The 26,168-nt window shown below is 39.0% G+C and overlaps 1 protein-coding gene across 6 annotated transcripts in view; it reads right to left on the bottom strand.

The window, feature by feature from the left end:
* AFG1L (AFG1 like ATPase) overlaps positions 1–26,168 on the bottom strand; it is a 76,538-nt gene that overhangs the window by 48,668 nt on the left and 1,702 nt on the right. For 4 of the 6 annotated variants that reach the window (XM_070733317.1, XM_070733315.1, XM_070733314.1 and 1 more), the window contains exons 2-5: positions 22,194–22,417; positions 12,919–12,970; positions 12,130–12,231; positions 10,104–10,234 (exon numbers count right to left, since the gene is read on the bottom strand). In XM_070733317.1, the coding sequence (XP_070589418.1) occupies positions 10,104–10,234; positions 12,130–12,231; positions 12,919–12,970; positions 22,194–22,274 (366 nt within the window). In that variant the 5' untranslated portion in view covers positions 22,275–22,417. Of the gene's footprint in view, positions 1–10,103; positions 10,235–12,129; positions 12,232–12,918; positions 12,971–22,193; positions 22,418–22,805; positions 23,201–25,974; positions 26,076–26,168 lie in introns of those variants that run through there. The other 2 variants (XM_070733316.1, XM_070733318.1) reach the window with 2 other exon arrangements.

The following is a 26,168-nucleotide window of genomic DNA, read 5'->3' as shown; positions in this document are numbered from 1 at the left end:
CTTTTACATTGATTCCTATGGGAAAAATTGCTTCTTCTTACAAACTTTTCTACTTAAGAATTTGGTCACGGAACAAATTAAGTTCGTAAGTAAAGATACCACTGTACATCTTTTAGGTTGTTGACTATTTTCTTAGAATGAGCAGGCAGATAAACTCTAAGTGTAGACGGAGAAGCCCTGAAGAAAAGTGCAATCTAACAAATTAAAATATGATGCCTCTGAGTCTGTCAGTAAGAAACAAAAACAAAATCAGAAAGGTAGCTAAAAACAGGTATCCATTTTGATGAAACATTAAATAGAGAAAGATTTACGACTGGGAAAAAACACAACAAGGAAATAGTTGGTGTTTTGCTCTTGCAGAATTTAAATCTACTTGTCTATCAAAAATCATTATTTTTTAAGTTACGTAATTTTTTTTTTTTAAAGGGAAGAGTCATTTGGTATATTGAATGCCAATTTATGTACGTTTGATCCTCTCTGTAGCTTTGGAGAGGAAGACAAAAGTGAAAGCATCTCAAAGCTCAGGTTCTGCCTGTGCTCAGCATTCATTATAGATGTGAACAAAAGAAAAAAATACAAATTACCAATAAGAGACGTCTGCCAATGGAGAGAATGGTGAAATTTCATTTGCATTTAAGAGAAAAGATTTGTATGACCTAGAGCTGCTTTCTTCTCACATAAGTTTTTAAAAAAAAATCTAAATAATGTATGTGTCTAAGTACCTGAACCCCAGTTATCCTCTGATTGGTACAATTTCTTGGAAATGAATAGTAAATGTAAGTATGTTTAAGTAATTAGTGTTATCACAAAAACAGCAGTGTAACAGTGCAATCTTAGACATGTTTTACTCAGAGGTCCCCCTGCATTTAATGAAACTTGCTCCTACTAAGTATTTAAAATTGTTCTCTTTGCTTATCTTGCAAGCACTGCTTACAGTTTATAACAATATTACTTTACTCTTTACAAGTATCCTGGATCCCAAGCCCAACCACTCTTTTTCTGCTATTTTATATGAAAATAAAGCTCTTTCATGTCTGAAGTGCAACCAAAAGGAGGACTCACAGTTGGTCCATAAGCTTGATTTTCTGAGTTTCACATTTTATTTATTTATTTTCTTTTATTTACTGTATTTATTTATTTAGTCCAAAACATAATGAAGGTTACATAATATGCTCGTAGTAAAATACCGGTGTATCAATGATAGAGTAGAAGAAAAGATATAGGTATAAGATATATCAATGAAAGAATAGAAGAAAAGATACAGGAATAGGAGAGAGATATATAGAGAATTATAGGAGAGACAATAGGACAGGGGACGGAAGGCACACTGGTGCACTTACAGACCTCTTAGGAATCTGGAGAGGTCAACTGTGGATAGTCTAAGGGTAAAATGTTGGGGGTTAGGGGATGACACTACAGAGGCAGGTAATGAGTTCCATGCTTCGACAACTCGATTACTAAAGTCGTATTTTTTACAGTCAAGTTTGGAGTAGTTAATATTAAGTTTGAATCTGTTATGTGCTCTTGTGTTGTTGTGGTTGAAGCTGAAGTAGTCGTTGATAGGCAGGACGTTGCAGCATATGATCTTGTGGGCAATACTTAGATCATGTTCAAGGCGTCTTAGTTCTAAGCTTTCTAGACCCAGGATTATAAGTCTAGTTTCGTGAGGTACTGTGTTTCGGGTGGGCTCCTCTGGTGAAGTATCTTTGGACATTTTCGGGGGTGTTAATGTCTGAGATGCGGTATGGGTTCCAAGTAGATGAGCTGTATTCGAGGATGGGTCTTGTGAAAGTTTTGTAAGCTCTGGTAAGTAGTGTGAGATTGCCGGAGCAGAAGCTATGTAGGATTAGATTGACAACTCTTGAAGCCTTTTTGGCGATGTTGTTGCAGTGGGCTTTGGCACTCAGGTCATTGGATATTAGTATTCCGAGGGCTTTAACCGAGTGGGGGTTTTCTGTAAGATTATTCAGTTTATATTTGAAGTTTTGATTCTTTTTGCCGATGTGGAGGACAGAGCATTTGCTGATTGAGATTTTGAGCTGCCAGGTGATAGACCAATCAGAAAGAGAGTCAAGGTCTTTTGGGAGAATAGCTGTGTTCTCTGCAATGACAGATGTGCATAATGTGTGAACTGGAGGTTGGTACAGACCAGTGATGGGCTCCTATGGGTATGGTCAGGAACGCAGTACCGGTAGCAAGATTTGGAGCTCCATCCCGGAGCACCCAATTTGCACTGAAAGATATTGAAACAAAATGCATAAGCCACGCCCGCAGTGTGGTAGTAAAAATTTTGGTAGCCCATCACTGGTACAGACCATTAGCCCCCACAGTGTTGCCGGAAGGCTGGGTATCATTTTATCTTGAAAAGTGCCCATGGGGGATTTCATGTGCTAAATAAAGAATTATGTCCAGAGACAAGAAAATACTGGGAAAAAATAAATAATTGGTAGTGTCAAATAACAAATACAAAAATAGAATATACGCCAGAATTTTTTCTATTGGGTATTATGAGAAGTACCTATTCTAAAAATGTAAAATATTTAAGCTTGCATATTACAACAGCTGCAAGGATTGTATTTGCACAGAACTGGAAAAATCCGCAAATACCTGAAGACAATGGGATCATCAAGAAAATATACGACTGTGCAGAGATGGACAGATGGACAATGGAACTTAATAATCGAAAAGAATCGGACTATTATGAAACCTGGACAAAATGGTACCAATGGACAAAAAAAAGAATCTCAAAAGCATTGAAATAAAACATCAATAAATCTAACAGTAATTAGAAGACAATGTCGATAGGAATGTATATACGAGGTAGATTCATCTGTAAATATGATTATGTACTTTTTAAAAAAAGGAAAAATTTAATAAATATATATTAAAAAAAAAAGAATTGGTCCTTTTCGTTTCTTAAAAAGATAAGCCTATTTTAATGCAACACTATTTGGGGATTGGGAAGAGGGGGTGGGAAGGGTGGAGGAATGATACCAAAAGCACCAGCCAGTCACTCAGATTCTGCCATACAACTGCAGCCCTGCTTCTCTTTCTTGAATCTAAAGAGGGGCAAATGTCTATGGAGTTTCTCAGCCGTCCAGGTCACGGTTGTCCCAAAAGTGCTTTTTTTCAAATGAAAACTGGATGCCTTTTGAAAGAAAGCACCTTAGAGAGGGGCATTTTTGGACTAACTATATATGCATTGATGGTGAACCTTTTTTTGCTCGGGTGAGTATGCGCATCCCCGCACCCATAACGCAATGCCCTCCCTCCAAGGATGCTGCCCCTGCGCTCTCTCCCCTGCGCGTGCACCCAGACTTCACTGAAGTCTCCAGAGCCTATGGATGGTGAAAAACAGGCCCTACGGGTCTAATGGAAGTTGTTTTCTGAACTTTTGATAGGCCCATTGTGCTGTTTTTCGCCTTCCCCAGACTTCAGGACTGGAAACTTCCTCCCGCCCTCTGAAAGGCCGAAAATCAGTTGGCCAGAATGAACATGGATGCTGGAGCTGACATAGGACAATACCTCACATGCCCTCAGATTTTATTTATTTATTATTTATTTGTTAATCAGATTTGTATGCCGCCCCTCTCCGCAGACTCAGGGCGGCTCACAGCAATAATAATACAATGTAAACAAATCTAATATTTAAGTTAATTTAAAACCCCAATTTAAAAACCAATCATACATACTAACATACCATGCATAAATTTTATAAGCCTAGGGGGAGGGAAAGTCTCAATTCCCCCATGCCTGACGACAGGGGTGGGTTTTAAGGAGCTTACGAAAGGCAAGGAGGGTGGGGGCAACTCTGATATCTGGGGGGAGTTGGTTCCAAAGGGTCGGGGCCGCCACAGAGAAGGCTCTTCCCCTGGGTCCCGCCAAATGACATTGTTTAGTTGACGGGACCCGGAGAAGGCCAACTATGTGGGACCTAACTGGTCGCTGGGATTCGTGCGGCAGAAGGCGGTCCTGGAGATATTCTGGTCCGGTGCCATGAAGGGCTTTATAGGTCATAACCAACACTTTGAATTGTGACCGGAAACTGATCAGCAACCAATGCAGACTGCGGAGTGTTGGTGTGACATGGGCGTATTTAGGGAAACCCATGATAGCTCTCGCAGCTGCATTCTGCACGATCTGAAGTTTCCGAACACTTTTCAAAGGTAGCCCCATGTAGAGAGCGTTACAGTAGTTGAGCCTCGAGGTGATGAGGGCATGAGTGACTGTGAGCAGTGCCACCTGTTTTACCCCTGCCCATGGAACTATGACATTACTGCTTTACTCCAGACAATTGCCTTCGGTTGAAGCAAATTCAAGGCTTCAGATTTGGCAAAGCACAAATTTTAAGAAGAAATTTGACATAGCAGGTCCAAATGCACAAATCTCTCTTTTTAAAACACCCCAATAGCCACGCTTAACAAAGTTATCAATAGTTAAATAAAATAACAAATGAGTAAATAAATACTCTAAATGCTTTTAATGCATTTTCAGAATATCTTACCAATATCCAGCAACAAATACTCAAACTAGAGAAAATGAAGCATCATGTTTTGGTCTTTAACCAGTGAAAGAAAAGTATCACAAAAATACTAGCTTGCTGGACTACAGAATCTGAAAAAATACTCCACAGCTATTCAACTTTGGCATGATTGGGAAGACAGAACAGCAGAGTTATATCTTATGCTACTTTTAAATAATGCAAAGTTTAATGACGCTTCAGTTCATTTAGGTCAGGGACCTACTATACTATATATATTTTTTTAAAAGAGGAAATACTGTAGATACATTGTGTTTCTGTAAAAATGTGAGGAAAATAATAAGTTTGAGTAATAATGGTTTGTTCTTTTAAAGTAAAGTTTATGAATACATTCAAATAAGTTCAGGATTATATTTAATTATGAACGAAGGGTCTAAATGTATATATGTGAAAAATTGTCTTTATTGAACAAGAGCTGTAACGATAACCAGTAACTAACACTACATAAACTCCACAAGCCGTGCTGACAAACCGTTCCATTATTTATACTTTTTTAAACAATGGAAAAGTGAGATAGCCATTTATTTTTTGGCGGCATTTGTCTCAACCAATTACCGGCCACTGCCGGCGGCCGCTCAGAACCAATCAGATGGATAGATTGTTTTAACTGTGAGACATAACACACAGGTTGTTAGTTGGAATTTAACACTCCAATAAAAAGTGATAAGGATTAAATAGGGATAAGTTCTAGGAAAAAAATGTGCAACAGTTTGCGTGAATGCAATTCAGTGGAAAATTTATTTTGATGGGCGACGTGAATAATGGATGAAAATTAGATGAGAAAGTAAAATGATTGAGCCATACAGAGATGTAAGTAGTAATAAGAATGGATATTCTTTGAAATTCCACATTCAGGTTATGAATCTGAGACATATGTTGGAGGGGAAGCAAGGGAAGGAAAGGGAAGGAGACCTGAGTTGAGCTGTATTAAGCTGAGCTGAGCTAAGGAACTAGAAGAGAATGTTTGAATGTTTTATTGGGGGGGGGGGGATAGGATTTATTAATTATTAATAATTATTATTAAGTATTAATTTATCAACAAAAATGGAAAGTGAATAAAAGGAAATAAAGTTAAAAGAATCATATTACAGTGTGTTACAGAAGTGTTTGGATTTATATTCATAGAAAGCATGAAAAAAATGAAGAATGAGAAATAAAAATGCTGTAGATGAGAAAAATATACAAAATAAAGGGAACACTCAAAGAACATATCCTAGATCTGAATGAATGAAATATTCTCATTGGATACTTTATTCTGTACAAAGTTGAATGTGCACAACAGGATGTGAAATTGATTGTCAATCAGTGTTGCTTCCTAAGTGGACAGTTTGATTTCACAGAAGTTTGATTTACTTGGAATTATATTGTGTTGTTTAAGTGTTCCCTTTATTTTTTTCAGCAGTGTACATAAAAGAATTTATTGCTAAGAAAATGAGAAAGGTTGTACATTGTGAAGTGTGATAAAGTCATTGTTGCAAGAAAATAGCAAAAAGAAAACAAAGCTAAATTGCAAAGAATTTTATAGGAGTAATTGTCTTGAACCTGGGAAAAGAGGACTTAAAAAGGCACCTCTTCCAGAGTAAATTCAACTATAAATAAAAATATGGCCAATACCAAAGGGAAATTTAGGGTAAATTCTAGGCTTTAAATTTCCACCTCCCAAAATGTGTGAGTGGAAAAGCTTTTTAAAAATCAGACAATGAATCCTGATAGCCATTGTGGCATAAATTATTTTTTATCTTTGCATTTGTTAAGTACAAGATGAAATATTTTGCTTGTTTATTTCTTTTAATAGATTTTTGTATTATTAGAAAAATCTAATATTGTTTCTGTTATCAGTATAGTTTACCAAAAATTCAGGTCTACCATCACTACCTTTGAAATATCTACTCATCTGTGTAATTCATTAAAACTATGTTTCATTAAATTTCATCTTTGTGATAGTCCATTAATACAAGCTGGCTATTCACTCCAAAGCTTACCTCAGATACCCATTCAACAGTATCCAAGGCTTAAAGTCAAGGTATATTACACATAATACATCTCCATAGCCCACTATGCCAGTTTTGTATCAAAGGAGGAAATTAGGCTAGACTGGTGTAATTTGCTTTTGGCTAATTCAAGATACTTATCATATTCCCTATTCTCTAGTGGTCATTTAAAGTGGCCTGTAGCTCAGTAGCAGGATATGCTAGGGAGACAATGGGATTATAAGGACTTTAATGATGAACTCCTCAACAGATTTATCACCTGTCAGGAAACAAACACATTTGATTGCCTTGTGCCACCTTGATTATTATTAACCCAGCTGTGAATTTTCACATGCCAAGTAGGGAAAAAATATAGTGATATACCATAGAGCAGAAGTGGGAAGAATTCCTCATGACTATGTCAAACCAACAAAAAGGAGAGCTCTGATCAAGGCCTCTTAAACTTCCAAACTGAAACCAAACTGAAAACTTTTTCTGTCAACTAATAATTGCAGTACTACAGTACTACGGAGTGTTTGTTCCACCTCAGCTACCGTGGACCCGACTGCTCCCACCTTTGAGACTTAAGCTTGAGTATATCCCATGCTTGGACTCTCCAAGCAGCACACAGGAGAAGGAACGTTGGCTGACCTGAACGTCCTTCTGTGTGCGCTGAGGGAGAGTCCAAGCATGGCTTAAATTCTGTCAGATTGCCCAGGGACTGAGTTAAGAAACATCTGACCATGCCCTCTCTGCTCCATCAAGTTCAGTTTTTTAATGAAGGTGTAGACCTCCATCAGATAGAGGATGTTGATTTCGCCAAACCAGGACCTTGACAGTAGCCAGGGCAAATTTGGAATCTCCTGCAGCACACATAGGATGTTCAGGTAAGCCAACGTTCCTTCTCCTGTGTGCTGCTTGGAGAGTCCAAGCATATTGTTCAAGTAACACTGGAATCTTATTCCAACTTCAACCCCTCTGAAATCTCAGCAGGGAGTACTTTTAAAGAGAGCAAATTAGAGACAGGGTCATCTACTGCAGGGAACTGTAAGAGCTCCTCAAGTTCCGCACCGAAGCCATAAAGCTTCCTATCTGAGGAAGATGGGGCTGAGATAGAGGCTAGCTGATTCCACTGCCTCTGGATATTGTCCAGGAATATATTGGAAGAGGGTATAGACTCTCTCCTGGATAAGCTCAGAGAACAATCCCTCTGATTGTTCCCCATGTTTGGACTTTCCAAGCACGCAGAGGAGAATCCTGCTTTCAGCTTTAAAGCATAAAGATGCATCCACGATATTAAAAAGACTAAAAAAAAGGGAAGTTATGAAATGGTAATACTTCATTAAATATAGAAAAAAGAATGCACTTCAATTCAGAAATGCATTCATTACTCAAACACAACTATTTTCTTTTCCTTCCAAAAATATTCTATACTGTTCTATGACTGCAATGCAAGAAAAATTAGTAAGTATCAGTACTGACCATAATAATTGAGATTTTAAGAAAACCAGAATATTGGACATCACATTTTAAATGGCAATGGTAAAATGAGAGAATCAGTTTGGTATAGAGAGTAAGGCCTCGGGCTAGTAACTAGGAAATTGTGAGTTCTAGTTCCAATTTAGAAAAAAGGCCAGCTGGACGATCTTGGGCCAGTCACTTTCTCTTAACCTTAGGAATGAGGCAATAGCAAACCACTTCTAGAACTAGCATTAATCCAAGCATTTGCCAGGAATAAAAAAGTTGAGTCAAAAGTGTGCATATGCACAATCATACACACACACACACATACATTACAATGTCTGGAAATTTTGCAGGGAAAGTTTTACCTCCACAAAAACTACGCTCTACTGGGATGTTCCCTTTTTAATAATCCCAACGAATTTATTTATTTTATTTTACTTTATTTCTCATATTTCTCCTAGGACTTAGCCAAAATAGCTTCATGATGTCATTTTCTTCTATAAATTTGCCTTTTCCCCATTGTCTGTCATTTATTTTTCAATGTCGCAGGGCACAGAATGGGTTAAGCATTGCTTGGTCCCAATTTTTTTCTACATAGCGATTTCCTTCCTCTTAAATAAAGGTTTGATATATCAAAAAGTAACTTGCAGTTTTGTCCACAAATCAAAAAATGTCCATACTAAATCCCATGATAGTGGTCACATTATTTCTCTAACCAGCTGATCTTTTCTGTACATTCCCCAAAACTGGGACATTCATATATCTGAGGCCAGGTCATGATGATGTGTTACAATGGATGCTGCTTTATGATTTTAATGTCTAAATCTTGTAGGATTTAATTAACCCATTTTATTTTAAAAAGAAAATAGTTAAAATAATATAAATAAATAACCTATGAAGTTTTGATTATTGAGAAGGTTACCTGCACATATTAAATCTTTGCTTACATTGACAATTTTAATCTGGAGCAACATAAGGCAGATTCTATGAGAATGTGGATAAAGTATGGATGGCAGGAGCAAACTGTACTATTAAAGCAAAGATTCAATTGAACAAAGGGTAATACAAATGGTGTGTGTATGTAGGCATGTATATGTGCATGTCCATATGTACAGTATGTGTATGCATAATAAAATACGTCAACATGGCTGCATAGCTAGAGGTATAACAAGCAGGAAGAGGGAGATTGTGATCCCGCTATATAGAGCGCTGGTGGTGAGACCACATTTGGAGTACTGTGTTCAGTTCTGGAGACCCCACCTACAAAAAGATATTGATAAAATTGAACGGGTCCAAAGACGGGCTACAAAAATGGTGGAAGGTCTCAAGCATAAAACTTATCAGGAAAGACTTCATGAATTCAATCTGTATAGTCTGGAGGACAGAAGGGAAAGGGGGGACATGATCGAAACATTTAAATATGTTAAAGGGTTAAATAAGGTTCAGGAGGGAAGTGTTTTCAATAGGAAAATGAACACAAGAACAAGGGGGCACAATCTGAAGTTAGTTGGGGGAAAGATTAGAAGCAACATGAGAAAATATTATTTTACTGAAAGAGTAGTAGATGCTTGGAACAAACTTCCAGCAGACGTGGTTGGTAAATCCACAGTAACTGAATTTAAACATACCTGGGATAAACATATATCCATCCTAAGATAAAATACAAGAAATACTATAAGGGCAGATTAGATGGACCGTGAGGTATTTTTCTGCCGTCAATCTTCCATGTTTCTATGTTTCTATACTAATAATATAGAGACACACTTATTTAGGTATATAGTGTGTGTTGAATATGCAGAATGTATGATTAAACAATACTGTATTTTAAAATTGAAAGTAAGTTTAGTATAAACAAGACTATATTTTTTTAAAAAGATTCCAGTTTAGCAGATAGCACTTATAACAATACTATCTGCGTGCATCTGAGATTTTATGCATTCAATATCATATTAACTGTGACAAATTTTGCTGCTCTGTGTATACGAATAAATAAATGCTTCAATAAGAGAAGATTTTAAAAAAACCACTACAGTATAGAAAGTTAATAACCATACAAAATATTGCTACCAGACATGGGGTTTTTTCAGGAATAGAGGAATGTTTATCTCTTATAATATATTCTTACTTACCTGAAATTCATCAAAACACAAGAGACAAGCTTCCTCACTTATTTCATCCGCTACAGGAGCAATTGGATCATATGCTTTAGCCATTAAGCCAGCTTTTCGTTTTGGCAGACTCTGTTTAAGGCAATGTATTCCTGAAGTGAACATTTTGCAAGATACTTAGTAAACATGTTGGAAATAGACTCAAAACAAAAATTATATTTACATGTTAATAGAAGTATTGATATGATATGATAGCTGTATTGATTAGCCTATTGGCCATATCAAAAAGATTCAAACACGTAACACTAATAAAACCTTATACAAACAATTTAAAATAAGATTAAATACAACAGTTATAAAGTAAGATACAATTTAATTTAATTTAATACATAAATATATAAAATAGAATAAAATTATATACAATTATATTTTGGTGTCACCCTTACAATCTACAATCTAACAGAAGTTGCTTCTGCAATCTAATAGAAGTAACTTTTGTCGCAGTAATTCTGCGTTAATTCCATTCTTTCAATTTTAAGAAAAACAGTGACAACTGCAAAGCATTTTTTCCTCCAGTGGGTGTCCTTGATTCATACAGTATCCCACTGCTTTTTCATTTTTTGCAATATATAGAGAATATCATAAAGGGGGTCAAGATATTATCCAACAATATATATTATTCAGTTTGGTTTCCTTCTCTCTATATTTTAAAATAGAATGGAATAGAATATTCTTTATTGACCAAGTGTGATTGGACACACAAGGAATAGGTCTTAGTGCCTATGCTCTCAGTGTACATTAAAAGAAAATATACATTCAGCAAGAATCACAAGGTACAACACATAATAATAGTCACAGGGTATAAATAAGAATCAAATCACATTAGAAAACAGTCAATATAAATTGTAAGGATACAAACAACAAAGTTACAGTCATAAGTCGGAGGTAATGGGTGATGGGAAGAATAAGCACATGTTGAGATTGCTGTACATTGAGAAACAAAGTAAGTTAACAGACTAGGGCAAATATAAAGAAATGAGAACAAGGAAATAAAGGAGAAACAGAGAAAGCTTACAAAAGACTAGGAAGCTTTAAAGACTGAAAGTCAATATAATGGGAAATAGAAGATCTTTGTGTTTTAAAATAATTAACTGAATCGTCACCTGTTGTGAACCACATATATATTGTACCATCTATTTCATTTACTATATTGTACCTGTATTATGCCCAAAAACTGTATATTTTGCAAAGAGGAAGTTCACTGGAGTGTTCATTATTGGGGGGGGGGGGGGGATTTCTGGCACAGAGAAGGAAGAGTTAAAGTTCTTGTCCATGCTAACTTTTCCCTTGTTAATGCTGATAAAATATATGTAAATATTTTTTGATATCACAACAATTCAGCCAATAGTCAGAACACTGTTCTAATGTGTGTGTGTGTGTATATATACAGGAGTTGGTGTAAATCAGTCACTCTCTTTCAGTTACTTTTTCCTACCTGTTCCACCCTCAATTTGACATAACATCTTTTTACTATTCATCTTTTAAATCAGGGCCTTGTGGCAACTGAAAGACCAACAAATACATTATAACACAAGTTCACTCTTCACTTTCTGCTGACTATTGTAAAACGGTTAGGTATTTTCACAATATTGTTCAACCTCTTTATATAATTGTCAAAAGACCACATACCACCACGTTCCAGCAGATGCTCTGAATTTTTAATCATGCAAATAAGTACCTATGAATTAAAAAGTGAGTGACCGACTGTCCACTGCTACTTACTCAAGGAAAATGAAGCCTACTAACTCAAATCCTTCAATGTTTTCTCTTCAATTAATTTCTAGGGGTATTGCGAGACAGCTTTATTCTAACTGAAAAATCAGGCTGCAAATTTCCCCATACAATCTACATTAATTCTTTTCTTTTTGGCTTTCAGCTGACAGTCTTCCAGAGGGCGCCAGACAAAGAATGAAGAAGAAACAGGATGCCAGATAACACGGAAGATACCTGCAACATACTGTATTCTACCAGAAAGATTTAAACTTACTTTTATGCACATCAAGCATGAAGCCATGGAAATGGACTCTCTTTTTTCTTTCTACTTGTAGATGAGAATAAAATATGTCCATCACCATTGTCTTTCCTGTGCCTTCAAATAAAAACACACATAGCCAACAGGTTGTTAATTTAAAACACTATGTACTGATTACAGTAATGACTGTTCATTAGCATTGAGCTAATGAAATCATAATCGTGATCTGAACAGTACAAAATCATTATCTTGGAAGCAAGACTTCAACTAACATGGGCAGGATCATTTGTATTATGATGAATCTGTATCAAAATTGACAAATGCAATTATTGTTTCTACCCGAAATACACTGAACATTATTCACTGAAAATAAATGAGAATATCTCCGTTCTTTTTTTTAAAAAAAAACAGATTAGTCATAAATCTATTTTTCGGTCAGACCATGTATTCAACTCAACTAACATCCCCCTTCCACATAACAAGGGCATCAAAACAAGTGCCCTCCCTGCCATATGCAATCAAGGCTTCCACATAGTCCAGGGATCTCATATCACAAAACACACTGTGTTGATCCATTTCATTACCTGGCATTGCTCTGAGAATTACTCTGTAATGTCTAAGGAACTAAATGCAGGTCATTAGTAGCTCAGCCTGGGGGGGGGGGGGGTGTTGCTTTGTTCTTTTTAAAATCACTGCTGTCATTGGATAAGAAAGTTATCTTATTAGCCAGCTATAAATCTGGGAAAGTGTGCAAATATGCTGAAACAAAATTGGCCATGTTTCAGTAAAAATCTTTCAACTTACCAACATCACCATAGATATAAAGACCTTTTGGAGGTTTACGTCTTGTGAAAAGCTGCAAATTAAGAAAATAATTATATTTTATTCTCCTTGGATAAAAGCAAAATAGGAAAACAACATGATATATTCATCGCAAAGTCACTACAGCTTCCAAACTCAATTCAACTACTGCATTAAAAGAACAAAGCCGGCTCTGCTGCTTAGAAGCTCAAATATTATTTTGGTTGATCAAGCACACAATAAGGGAAATTGGAAAGGACAAAACCCCTAAATATTCTTTTTAATATCTTTTCAAGCCCAGTAGGTTGAGCATTTTGAAGAATTCTATGGTGAAAATGATACAGAAACTACATGTAAACAGACCATCTTTTCAGTGGTTTATTTATTATATATATACAGTAATCCCTCGTTTTTCACGGGGGATGTGTTCCAAGACCACCAGTGAAAAATGAATTTCCGTGAAGTAGAGCAGAGGTCCCCAACCTTTTTTGCACCAGGGACCGGCTTTAAGCTAGACCAGTTTTCCATGGCCCGGTGGGGGGGGGGGGGGGCTTTGGTCATATGGGGGTGGGGTTATGGAGGGATGGAGCCAGGGCCGCCATCAGGAATTTTGGGGCCCCATACAGCCTAAGTGTCTGGGGGCCCCCTCCCCGCCATTTTAAAACTACTTTATTTTGCGACATACCAATTATGTATGAAATTTACCTTCTTTGGGGAGGGGTGAAAGGGGAGAGTAAGAGAAGAAGGAGTGAAAGAAGGGAATGAGGGAGGAAAGAAGGGAGGAAGGAAAAGGAAATCAAGAAATGGAGGGAGGAAAGGAAGGAAAGAAAGAAAGAAAGAAAGAAAGGGGGAAGGGACAGGAACAGAGGAAGGAAGCAAGGAAACTTATGAAAGGGGAGAGTAAGAGAGGAAAGACTGAAGGAAGGGAGGGAGGGAAGAAGGTAGGAAGGAGAAAGAAAAGAAGAAATAGAGGAAGGGAAGGTAAAAGAGAGAAAGAAAAAGAGCAAGAAAGAAAGCAAGCAAGAAAGAAAGAGAATGAAAGAGAAATAAAAATAGAGAGGGGGAATGAAAGAAATGGAAGGAGGGAAGGAAGGAGAGAAAGCAAGAGAAAGAAAGAAAGAAAGAGAGAGAAAAAAGAATGAAACAGCAAGAGAGCAAGAGAGCAAAAGAGAAAGAAAGAAAGAAAGAAAGAAAGAAAGAAAGAAAGGCAACTTCAAAGAAAGGCTCACTGAGCATCTCTCACTCTCTTTCTATCCCTCTTTCTTTCTCTCCCTTTCTATCTCTCCTCTTCCTTTATCTCCTCTCTCTCTCTCCCTCTCTTTCTCTCCCCCCTCTCTCCCCCCTTTCCCTCTCTCCCTCTCTTGCTATCTCTCCCCCCTCTCCCTCTCTCTCTCTCTCTCCCTCTCTTGCTATCTCTTTCTCTCCCCCCTCTCTCCCTCTCTCTTTCTCTCTCTCCCTCTCTTGCTATCTCTTTCTCTCTCTTTCTCCCCCTCTCCCTCTCTCCTTCTCCCTCTCCCTCTCTTTCTCTCTCTCTCCCCCCTCTCTCTCTCTTTCTCTCTCTCCCTCTCTTGCTATCTCTTTCTCTCTCTTTCTCCCCCCTCTCTCCCTCTCTCTTTCTCCCTCTCCATCTCTTTCTCTCTCTCTCCCCCCTCTCTCCCTCTCTCTTTCTCTCTCTCCCTCTCTTGCTATCTCTTTCTCTCTCTTTCTCCCCCTCTCTCCCTCTCTCTTTCTCCCTCTCCCTCCACTCACCCATCCCGGGGGTCTTTTTCGGACTTGCCAATCCAAGTCACGCAGCCTTGCGGAGCTCCTGGTGGTATCTCATCCCCGAATCAGCCAGGTAAACACGGCCCCCTCTTCCCTGGCCCGAAACCAGCGAAGGTTGGGGGAATTTCTGCGCAACCCCGGCCACTTTCGGGGTTAAATTCCTCTCCCCGCCCTCTCCGCACCTCCGAAGGGAGCAGGGCAGCGTTGCTGGGCTGGCCAATTCTGGGCAGGGGGCGAATTCCTCCCGGGGGGGGGTGGAGGTGTGGATGTGTGCGTGCGCCCAGAAGGCGTCCGAACTTTGCCCGGCGGAGCTCTGCAAACACGAGGCAGGGAGGGAGGGAGGGAGGCCGTTGCCCGGCCAGCGGGCACCAAACAGGGCAGGGCTCCATGGGAGGGGAGGGGGCGCCCCGCGTGGGACCCCCCCCGGCGGGCTCCGTCCGGTCGGGAAAAAGGAGGGCAGGGGTCTCTCGGCTGGAGCGGCGCTGGGGGCGCTCTGCACACGCTCAGGGGGCCCGAAGCTGCGTGTGAAAGGGAAGGGGAGGGGGCACCTCGCGGCTGGGGGCTGCCTGGCTTTGTGATTTTGGCTGGGGGGGGAGTTAGGAAGGTCCTACTTCTCCCCCCCCCCAGCCAAAAATTCAAAGCCTATCTGCTGGATACGGGCGATGAGTGGGACAGAGCGGCGCGGAAGCCTCTTGCAGCAGCTGCCACAGCCACCGGCTTCGGCGCCGCTCGTCCCACTCATCGCCCGTATCCAGCAGATAGGCTTTGAGTTTTTGGCTGGGGGGGGAGAAGTAGGACCTTCCTAAGTCCTCCCCCCCAGCCAAAAACTCAAAGCCAGGCAGCCCCCAGCCGCCAAAGGAGCCTCCTGATTCTCCCCGCCCTGCCCGACGCCCCACCCTGTCCTGCATAATGTCCTCTGCCGGGAGGGCAGCGGCGCCGCGGACCGGCTGGAAAACCCCAACGGCCCGGTCCCGGTCCGCGGACCGGCGGTTGGGGACCTCTGAAGTAGAGGAAAGATATTTTTGTATGTATTTAACGAGTATTTAGACTTTTAAAACCCACCCTTTGCATTAAACAGTCATTCTATAATGGCCTCTGAGTTTGCAGAGAGGGGCGGCATACAAATCTAATAAATAATAATAATAATAATAATAATAATAATAATAATAATAATAATAATAATAATAGTTTTTCAGTTGGAACTACATGTGATATCCTACCAATTTCTTTAATAGAGTACAGTAGTACTGTAGAAGAATTTTATGAATTTTTAATGGATTTAAAATTTTCAATGGATTTAATGGATTTAAGTCCCCTTTGAAAACCCGTGAAGTAGCGAATCTGTGAAAGATGAACCGTGAAGTAGTGAGGGATTACTGTATATATACTCTGTGTGTGTGTGTGTATGTTTGTTTTCGTAGATTTTCACGGGTACAGGTATGACGGGCTTGGTATATTCGAGTTTCTTCCCGTGTAGGATTTAGAAATTTCTGGTGACGTTTCGACGAGGTCCCACTCGTCATCTTCAGGCTGGTGCTTCTGTCCTTGTTCTAGGGCGAACACAGCGAGACCTGAGCTGCCTTCCTTCTATAAATACTGGTGGCTGGGTGTGGTTTGATGGCTCAGCAATTGCCTGCTGTGTAGAAACTTCCTGGTGAGTCAGTGGGGTAACACCTGGGGTCGTTGATTTAACTGAGGTATGCTGATTAGTTAATGATTGTAGATTAGGGGTGATATCCTGAGTAGTTGGAGCTTGCAGGCTACTTGGTTGTTTTGCAATGTGTGTTCTAAGTCTGGTTTCAGTTTCTATGGCTGGGATACGTTTGTTAATGAGGGCTGGTTTCCAGATGTCTGGTAGGCAGGAGGTATCATCCCGCTTGTTCATATCCCAGTGGTTACTTGGGATGAGTCCATGACTCTTCATCGTTCTCCTTTTCTCTTTGAATCTCCTTCTCTGGAAAATTACTTTCCCTTCTTCTTCATCCCCATCTTAGTTCTACTCTTTTTTACTTTTCTGCTACACATATGACAATTTATGGAAACAACTTCTAAGTGTAAGAAAATCATTCATAGAAAAATATTTAACACTTAAGAGAGCAATTAGTGCAGATATACAGATAATCCTCAACTTACTACAATTAAGCCCAATGTTTTTGTTGCAAGTGAATTTTGCCCAATGTTATGATCTTTCTTTGCCATGGTTGTTAAGTGAATCACTGCAGTCGTTAAGTTAGTAACATGGTTTTCTTTCCCCGTTGACTTTGCTTGTCAGAAGGTCGCAAAAGGTTCCAGCAGGTGGCCTGCCTATGCTAAATCAGCTGTGGGTCAGGAGGCTGATAATCAATTTCTTGTGCTAATCAGGCTCTGCACTGTTTCCTGCAAGGAAGTAAATTGCTGAAAGGCAGAGGCCATTCGGTGTATTTTTTATTTATTTTATTTATTCAACTTTTATAATGCCCTTCTCCTTAGACTCAGGACGGCTTACAACATGTTAGCAATAGCACTTTTTAACAGAGCCAGCATATTGCCCCCACAATCCGGGTCCTCATTTTATCCACCTCGGAAGGATGGAAGGCTGAGTCAACCATGATGAGATTTGAACCGCTGACCTACAGATCTACAGTCAGCTTCAGTGCCCTGCAGTACAGCACTCTACCTGCTATGCCACCCCAGCCTTGTATAAGACGCACCCAAATTTTCACCCTCTTTTGGGGGGTAAAAGTTGCATCTTACACTCCGAAAAATATGGTAACTTACCACCTGCAGTGATTCACTTAACAACTGAGGCAAGAAAGGCCGTAAAATGGGGCAAAACCCACTTTAAAAATGTCTCACTTAACAACAGAAATGTTGAGCTCAATTGTAGTTGTAAGTCGAGGACTGCCTATAACAGTAATGGCGAACCTATGGCATGGGTACCACAGGTGGCACGCGGAGCCTAGCTCAGTTCCAACATGAATATGTGTGCCATCTAGCTAATTTGTGACTTGCACAGAGGCTCTGGGAAGGCCGTTTTGGCTTCCAGAGAGCCTTTGGGAGGATGGGGGATGGCATTTTTACCCTCTCCTGACTCCAGGGAAGCCTTTGGACTCTGGGGAGGGTGAAACACGAGCCTACTGGGCCCACCAGAAGTTGGGAAACAGGCCATTTCTGGCCTCTAGAGGCCCTCCGGGGGGGGGCAGGGGAAACTGTTTTTGCCCTCCCCAGGCATTGAATTATGGGTGTGGGCACTCACGCATGTGCAATAGCGCACGCCCACGCTCTTTCGGCACCTGAGGAAAAAAAGGTTCGCCATCACTGACCTATATTGTATCCTACCTGTAATAGAAAAATCTTTTTAGATTGCTCTCCCTCCCATGGGTAAAAACAGATAAAGTCACATGAAATTGCAGGGTTGGGGGTATTCCTAAGTTTCTTGCAACTATGCAATGATTCAGGGCTAATTCCTTTTGATCCCTCCAGCTTGCCTGCTGCCGATTTCCCAACAAAAATAAGTTAACAATATGCTTTTTCTAAAGTTCAAAAATAATTCCTAGGGTATCTGCAATGGTATTTTTAAACCATGATTTTCTAAAAATTATCTTGAAAAGGTCTGGGTTTTTTACATATAAGGGCCTACGGTTCAAAATGCAACCTTAATGAACTCAATCTGTATAGTCTGGAGGACAGAAGGAAAAGGGGGGACATGATCAAAATATTTAAATATGTTAAAGGGTTAAATAAGGTTCAGGAGGGAAGTGTTTATAATAGGAAAGTGAACACAACAACAAGGGGACACAATCTGAAGTTAGTTGGGGGAAAGATCAAAAGCAACGTGAGAAAATATTATTTCATTGAAAGAGTAGTAGATCCTTGGAACAAACTTCCAGCAGACATGGTTGGTAAATCCACAGTAACTGAATTTAAACATGCCTGGGATAAACATATATCCAATGTAAGATAAAATACAGGAAATAGTATAAGGGCAGACTAGATGGACCATGAGGTCTTTTTCTGCCGTCAGTCTTCTATGTTTCTATGTTTCTATTCAAGAACTGCAATTTATCCAGCAACAGTGTTGATTACTGTTTGGCAATGCTAAATAGACCATTTATCTAATAGGCCCATCATCTTCACCATAATAGGCCCATCACCTTCACCATCTTTGTCTGCTAATTTCTACCCAATTAATCGCATCGATTTTACCTAATATTCTTACTTCTGGCCTTATGTTCATTTCTTTCACATTATCATATAGGTTAATTTTTAATCAATGGATATTAATCTTAAACTGATGTTTTCCTCTGTCAAGTCTAGTACCAGGGAACAAAACTTGCAGGCTTTCATCTGAAAAGAAATGTTAAAAGTAACCAGAATAAGTACAGCAAAGCACAAAATTCTGAACTATTTTCTTCAGGTTACCATATGATTGCCGGCAGATTACCTCTGCCACTTTCTAACAAAGAACTCTTTGTAGCAGGGGTGGGTTCCAATTATTTTTAACTACCACTATGTGAGCGTGGCTTATTTTGTGGGCATGGCTTGAGGGTCATGTGGCATTGGGCATGGTTTGATGGTCATGTGACTGGGTGGGAGTAGCTTTGTGGTCATGTGACTGGATGGGGTTTGCTGGGTAATCATGTGACTGGGTGGGCATGGCCAACCTGATGTCGCTCATGTCAAGGGTTACTGTTAGGGTGCCTGGCCTTTCCTCGCCTCAAAGGCCTCAACAACATACAATTACCTGTCTATTTATTACTACTGAACATCCAAAATATCCTATTTAATCCAATGTATATATGCCATATATGTACATATATATTACACACAGGCACACATAAAGATACATTGTCCACTATATATACTGTATGTGTAAGTACACCCCCACACACAAACACACAGAGTGCTCTTCTAAAACTAAACATTCAACCTCACTTACTGCAGAGTCAAATTTCTGCCAGACACTTAACCATAACTTCTGTACATTAGAACATTACACATGCCTTCAGATGTTCTTCCCTAGCTTACACATCACTGTCAGAGCGAGGAAATGTCATGGATTGAGTAAAATGGGGTGAAAATCAACAATGATCTTGCTTAGCAACCAAAATTTTGGGCTAATTTGTGGTCATAAGTTAAGGACTATCTCTGCCTTCCTCTGCATGGCAGCTTTGTCCTAGTAAACTCCTTCTCCTTTCTGGCAATTTTCCTCTCTCTTAGAGGCACCAAAATAATCCAAACAATGTAAGGTTTCTTGCTGCGGCATGGGACTGGACTAGATGACCTCCGAGATATCTTCCAGTCCTAAATTGTTGTGCTGTTTCAAAGTGTCTTCTGAAGCCACGTCTAGTGGCAGGTTTGTGGTACTTCCTTCCACTTCTTCCTTTCTCTCTCGCACTCTCTCACTTACTTACTCCCTTTATTTCTCTCTTTCTCTTTTTCTCTTTCTCTTGCTCTGTCTCTCTCTCTCTTTCTTCCTCCATCCATCTCTCCCTTTCTCCCTTCCTGTGAAGAACCCCCAGAAGGTTTTGAGTAGCAGGAAGAAAAGTCAGATGTTTTGAAGCTGAGAACATGCCCTTTAAAGCCCTACATGGCAATGGACCAGAGTACCCCTGGAACCGCCTGCTACTGCACGAATCCCAGCGACCAATAAGGTCCCACAGAGTTGGCCTTCTCCGGGTCCCGTCGACTAAACAATGACGTTTGGCGGGTCCCAGGGGAAGAGCATTCTCTTTGGCGGCCACGGCCCTCTGGAATCAACTCCCCCCGGAGATTAGAACAGCCCCCACCCTCCTTGTCTTTCGCAAATTACTCAAGACCCACCTATATCGCCAGGCATGGGGGAACTGAGACACTTCCCCCAGGCTTTTATATTTTATGTTTGGTATGTATGTGCTGTATGGTTTTAATTGTTGGGGTTTTATATATCTTTTCTTTTAATATTAGATTTGTTTACTGTTATATTGTTTTTTTATTATTGTTGTGAGCCGCCCCGAGTCTTCGGAGAGGGGCGGCATACAAATCTGATAAATTGAATTGAATTGAATTGAATTGAATGCCCATTGCTCATCTGGCATTCTTAGAGCTACACTGATGATTAACTTAGTCTGAGCATAGCTTAGCAGCCACTTATAATAAGCTCTCAACTCAAACTCCGTGCACATTTTTTCTTTCTTTCTTCCTTGAAACCACCCCCACTCCTTTTGAGCCTAACAAGCCTCCCTACAGTTCCCTGGGAGCCAAAAGCGGCGCGGGGGACACTAGAAGCAGGGGTGGGTTTTAACTTACCTTGCTCCCGATTCACCTCCTCCCGCACCACATGGCAAAAAAACAGAGCCCCAAAACAGATGGCGACTGCATGCAAAGTGCCGGAACTCAGCTTCTGTGCATGCTCAGAAGGAAATAATAATATTTTTTTAAAAAAATTAAAAAGATGGTGGCACCTGCAGACAGGCACTGACCAATCCGTTTCAGTGATGTCATTGTGACATCAACAGCGAGTCACTGCTGGTTTGGGCAAATCAGTCCGAAGCAAATGGAACCCACCCTTGCTTTGTATGTACAGGATACTATCTTCCATGCCACACATATTAAACAATTCAAAATCATCTATAGAATGTGTGCATTCTTGGAGACACAACAATGAACAGTGTTATTCAGGTAAATAATAACACATCACTTAAGTATATTTCAAGTTTAGAGCAGTGGAAACTGATTTTTATTCTACCAAACATTGGTAAATTATTATTAATAACCTGTTCCAAGTCTGTTTTATTTAGGAACTGAATACAGTGTTCCCTCGATTTTCGCGGGTTCGAACTTCGCGAATAGCCTATACCACGGTTTTTCAAAAAATATTAATTAAAAAAATACTTCACGGGTTTTTTTTCTATAGCACGGTTTTTCCCACCCGATGACGTCATATGTTATCGCCAAACTAATAAATTTTGCAAATAAATAACAAAAAAAATAATTATTGTTAATAAATAATTATGCTTATAAATATCAGGATCACTAAGTGTCTTATTCAATGGTGAATACCAGTAATAATGGTGAGTAAATGGTTGTTAAGGGAATGGGAAATTGCAATTTAGGGGTTTAAAGTGTTAAGGGAAGGCTTGTGATACTGTCCATAGGCAAAAATGGTGTATTTACTTTCACATCTCTACTTTGCGGAAATTTGACTTTCGCGGGCGGTCTCGGAACGCACCCCCCGCGAAAATCGAGGGAACACTGTATATTGTAGGCTGCAGATCTCAAATATATCTCAATCAATAAAATTTTCTAAATTTAATTGCATTGGGGAGAAAAAAAATATCAATCTTATTTTACCCTGAATGCTATCAAATAATCATTACTATTTCTGATACTCAGCCGTGATGTTTGGTCTAATCTTCTCAGTCTCAGCATCTTAGGCATGAAGTTGGATAATTAAAAAACATTGTTTTACAGAGCTGTTGCAATCAAATTAGAAAAAAAATCATGTGAACCAGACACAAAAACTGCTGTAAAAATGCTTAATGGAAGAACTTTACCTTTGAGAATATGTGTTTTGGACTGAGGCTGTAGCCTTTCAGACTTTCGTGTAGCTTCTGCAGGCACTTCATGACTTTCATTTGCTGTTCATCACTCCTCAGCTGCTCCACTTTGGTAAGGAATTCATAATGTTCTAAAGGTCCATTGCAAAGCAATAAGGCTTTCGAATTAGCATCTGATAGCCCACCGCCGGCAGCTTTCTCTGCTATCTGAACTGTATATGCTGTGTGACACGAGAGAAATATTTATTTACTGTTTTTTAAAAAAAACACTAAAAGGGTCAGTCTTATTCTTATATAATAAGTTAGTGAGCTGAAATGAGAAACTGATTAAATCCCTTGGGCCACAAAGCTCACTGGTTTATTTTTATCCCACTTTTATTATTTTTATAAATAACTCAAATATACTTAATACACTTTCCTTCTCCTATTTTCTCCACAGCAACAGTCCTGTGAAGTGGGTTGGAATGAGAGAGACTAACTGGCTATAGAAAGTTAGCATCCACCCTTCTCCTAGAAGAATGAAATATTCTAGGAAATATTAAAAAGGCAGAATATTATAGCTCCCAGGATGAAAAAAAGGAGAAACATGCTCTTGAAAGCAGTGCCCACCTTTGTTAATAGCTTCAGAAAGACTGGACCATCTTATCTTTAAGACAAAAGGCCTTCAGCTCCAGGGTGATAGGATTCGCCCTCACTCAAGATCCAAACCAGGACAAAGCTCTCAGCCATAATGGGAATTCTCCAAAACCATTTTCATCACATCATCACCTAGCAAGATTCAATCAAGCCTGGGACTCAAGAAAACCAAAGTTACCCTTACATGGCACCATAGTAGTCTGACAACTTCACAGGAACAAGAAGCAAGTTCAAAGCCCAAGAGAAGGTATAAACCGCGCTCTCTTTTACTCATGTGCTTGATTGGCTAGGATCTCAAACCATGTGATCCTGTCCACCATTAAACCATTGTTCCAAATAGCTTCCATGTTTCTGGTGTCTTTCTCCCCACTTGAAAGTGAACCCAGATAGACATTTCTTTCAACATGACCTAAAGTTACCAGCTGGCCTTCCTGACTAAGGTGGGGCTAGAATTTACAGTCTCCTGGTTTCTTGGCCAAGATCTATCTATCTATCTATCTATCTATCTATCTATCTATCTATCTATCTATCTATCTATCTATCTTTCTTTCTTTCTTTCTTTCTTTCTTTCTTTCTTTCTTTCTTTCTTTCCTTCCTTCCTTCCTTCCTTCCTTCCTTACTTACTTACTTACAAAAATTTACTAAAAAAACACATTTTAAAAGATCTCATATACATGACACACATTAATCCAATCATATCTAGTAACGGCCAGAGACAGTCTTATGACTCACGGCTCCCATGCCCACCGGCAGAGGTAGGTTTTTAAAGCTGTACGAAATACCAAACTTTAATGACTACACCAAACTGGCTCTCTTAAAGTCATCAGCTAATCATTATGTTTTCCAGTGTTTTTCAATTTTGGCTGCTTGAAGATGGGTGGACTTCAATTCCCAGAATTCCCCAGCCAGAATTCTGGGAGTTGAAGTCGACTCATCTCCAAGCAGCTAAGATTGAGAAACACTAGCTTAGTCCAATTCACTCCCCATTAACAAATAGCTTGTGAGCCTTCTGCACCATTCAGAAGAACATGAGACATAAATAACAACCTTTACTTTAATTTTGCTACTATTCCAAGACTACTTTCTACATATAACTTAAACACACAATAGAACACCCATCAGCTTCAATAAGTGCAGTACATAATAATATGCAGTATTTGCATGGCCAGAAATTTCTGTACAAATTTCTGTACAAATTTCTTTTCATGAACATCACAAGCATGCAAGTAAAAAGGGTTTTCAACATTTAACATTACTAAATACATATTCAGCGCACTACATTCAGCTACATTCATCAGTTTCACTTTGAATGTACAACTACAGATTGATATACACCAGTGCTTCCCAACCTTGGCAACTTGAAGATATTTGGACTTCAACTCCCAGAATTCCACAGCCAGCGAATGCTGGCTGTGGAATTCTGGGAATTGAAGTCCAGATATCTTCAAGTTGCCAAGGTTGGGAAACACCGATATATACAATATATGCTGTCCTTCATTGGGCCATTGAGATGGATATTTTCTAAGACACCACAAGATAGGGATGAACACATAAATATCAATATTCTATATATTATTAGAAAACAAGAGTTGTTACTTTTTCATATAAAAATAAATGTTTCCCCTGTCCAGTTGCGTCTGACTCTAGGGGGCACTACTCATCTGTTTCCTCAGGTCTTGAACCCGAGCTCTCAAGCTCTATGTCTTTAACTGCTGAGCCATCGCACCCCCACTTTTTTTACATTAATAACTAATAACTTTATTGAAAGTTTTTGAGTGGTTATTTTTGAGGACCTCCCTTACTATTACCATCTTTTCTAAGGCTAAATAATTCATAAGATTACAATGAATAAGATTATATTGATTTTGAATTAATGTTCCTTCCTTTAAATTAATCTAAATCTCAAAAACAGTTGAGACAACAATAATTCAAGGCTAATACATGCTAATAATTAATGCTAATTGTTGAAAACAATAATTCAAAAAATAACTCAAAAACAATCATTCAAGGATTTTAAAATATTCTACATATTCTCTTCCCACCATTAAACTAAAATGGCTTCTTTTGCCTAGGATATTCTTATTAAACTCAGCAACAAATTGTTCACATCTATTTGACTATGTGTTCAAACAAATTATGTAGGATGGAATTCAGCCTGTCCAAATCTTGGCTATGGTAGGAAAGAAAATGAATTTGTTATTTAACAGGTTTCCCTATGTAGAAAGTTAAGTATACTTCTGTGATTTGTAAATTATTCTTTATATTTGTGCAAATTAAAATTAACCATAGAAAAGTACACATCCAAGTCAGTTAAAGGGCATCAATTTCCTAGAGCAGTATCTACTAACAAGACTATGTTAACTACAAGACAAAATCATACATGCAGATACTGTTTTTATTCCATAATCACAATATGTGCATTGAATCTGAATTATAGCACATAAGATTTATTGCTATGCTTGCAAATTTATAACTTCCCAGACATTTTTAAAATGCATCCCCTGAAATAAAGCATGCTTGAATATATGTATTTATCATTTGTACGTATAATCTGACAACTGTTAACCTGGACATTTCACCAAAATAGCTGCAAAGTACATCAATATTTTGTGAAAATGTTAATTGATAAGAATGTTTTCCTGTACATCATTTTTGGGATAGTAAAATACAGGCTGCAGAATTCATCAGTGTAACACTCTTCACTTCAGCATTGAAGCTTCCCATTTGCCAATAAAAAGATTTACTGATGAGTCTTAAATGGAGGGGGTTATTTTTTTTTCTGCATGCCAATCAATTCTGGGCTATACAGAATGAACAGATCCTTACTTAGCCTCATTAGAGATAACCCAGCAGTTCCTGATGTTGAACAAATTTTCCATTATGACAAGAGTTTCACAACTATAAAGGTTAATGATTTTTTTTAAAAAAATCCACAGAGGTCTGAATGCTTTGACATCAATGCTCAGTCCAAACCCAGAAGTATTTTTTTTAATCTACTTGGTCACAAAACCAACATATTAAAACATAATATGGTTTGCTTAAACCTCCTGGTTCATGTGTTAAACTTTGATTCACTGATGTTAACATAACTAAATTTAGTTAACATGATTAAATAAATCTGGAAGGGCTTTGAAAGACCCACCTGAAGTAGGGTTTTCTCTTTGCCTGGGGGCATAATAAGGATTTGTGCAGAGCTGTACAACATCCTATTGGCAAGCTGCATAAAAAGACATTTGATTACTCTCAGGGAATAATCAATATACACATTTGTTAGTGTGTACAGATTTAAATCAACTTTCCATTGCAAATGTATGTATGTATGTATGTATGTATGTA

This window comes from Erythrolamprus reginae, chromosome 1, assembly GCF_031021105.1.
Source record: "Erythrolamprus reginae isolate rEryReg1 chromosome 1, rEryReg1.hap1, whole genome shotgun sequence".
In the NCBI taxonomy this organism is placed as follows: domain Eukaryota; kingdom Metazoa; phylum Chordata; class Lepidosauria; order Squamata; family Dipsadidae; genus Erythrolamprus; species Erythrolamprus reginae.
This window is presented reverse-complemented; position numbering and strand designations above follow the sequence as displayed.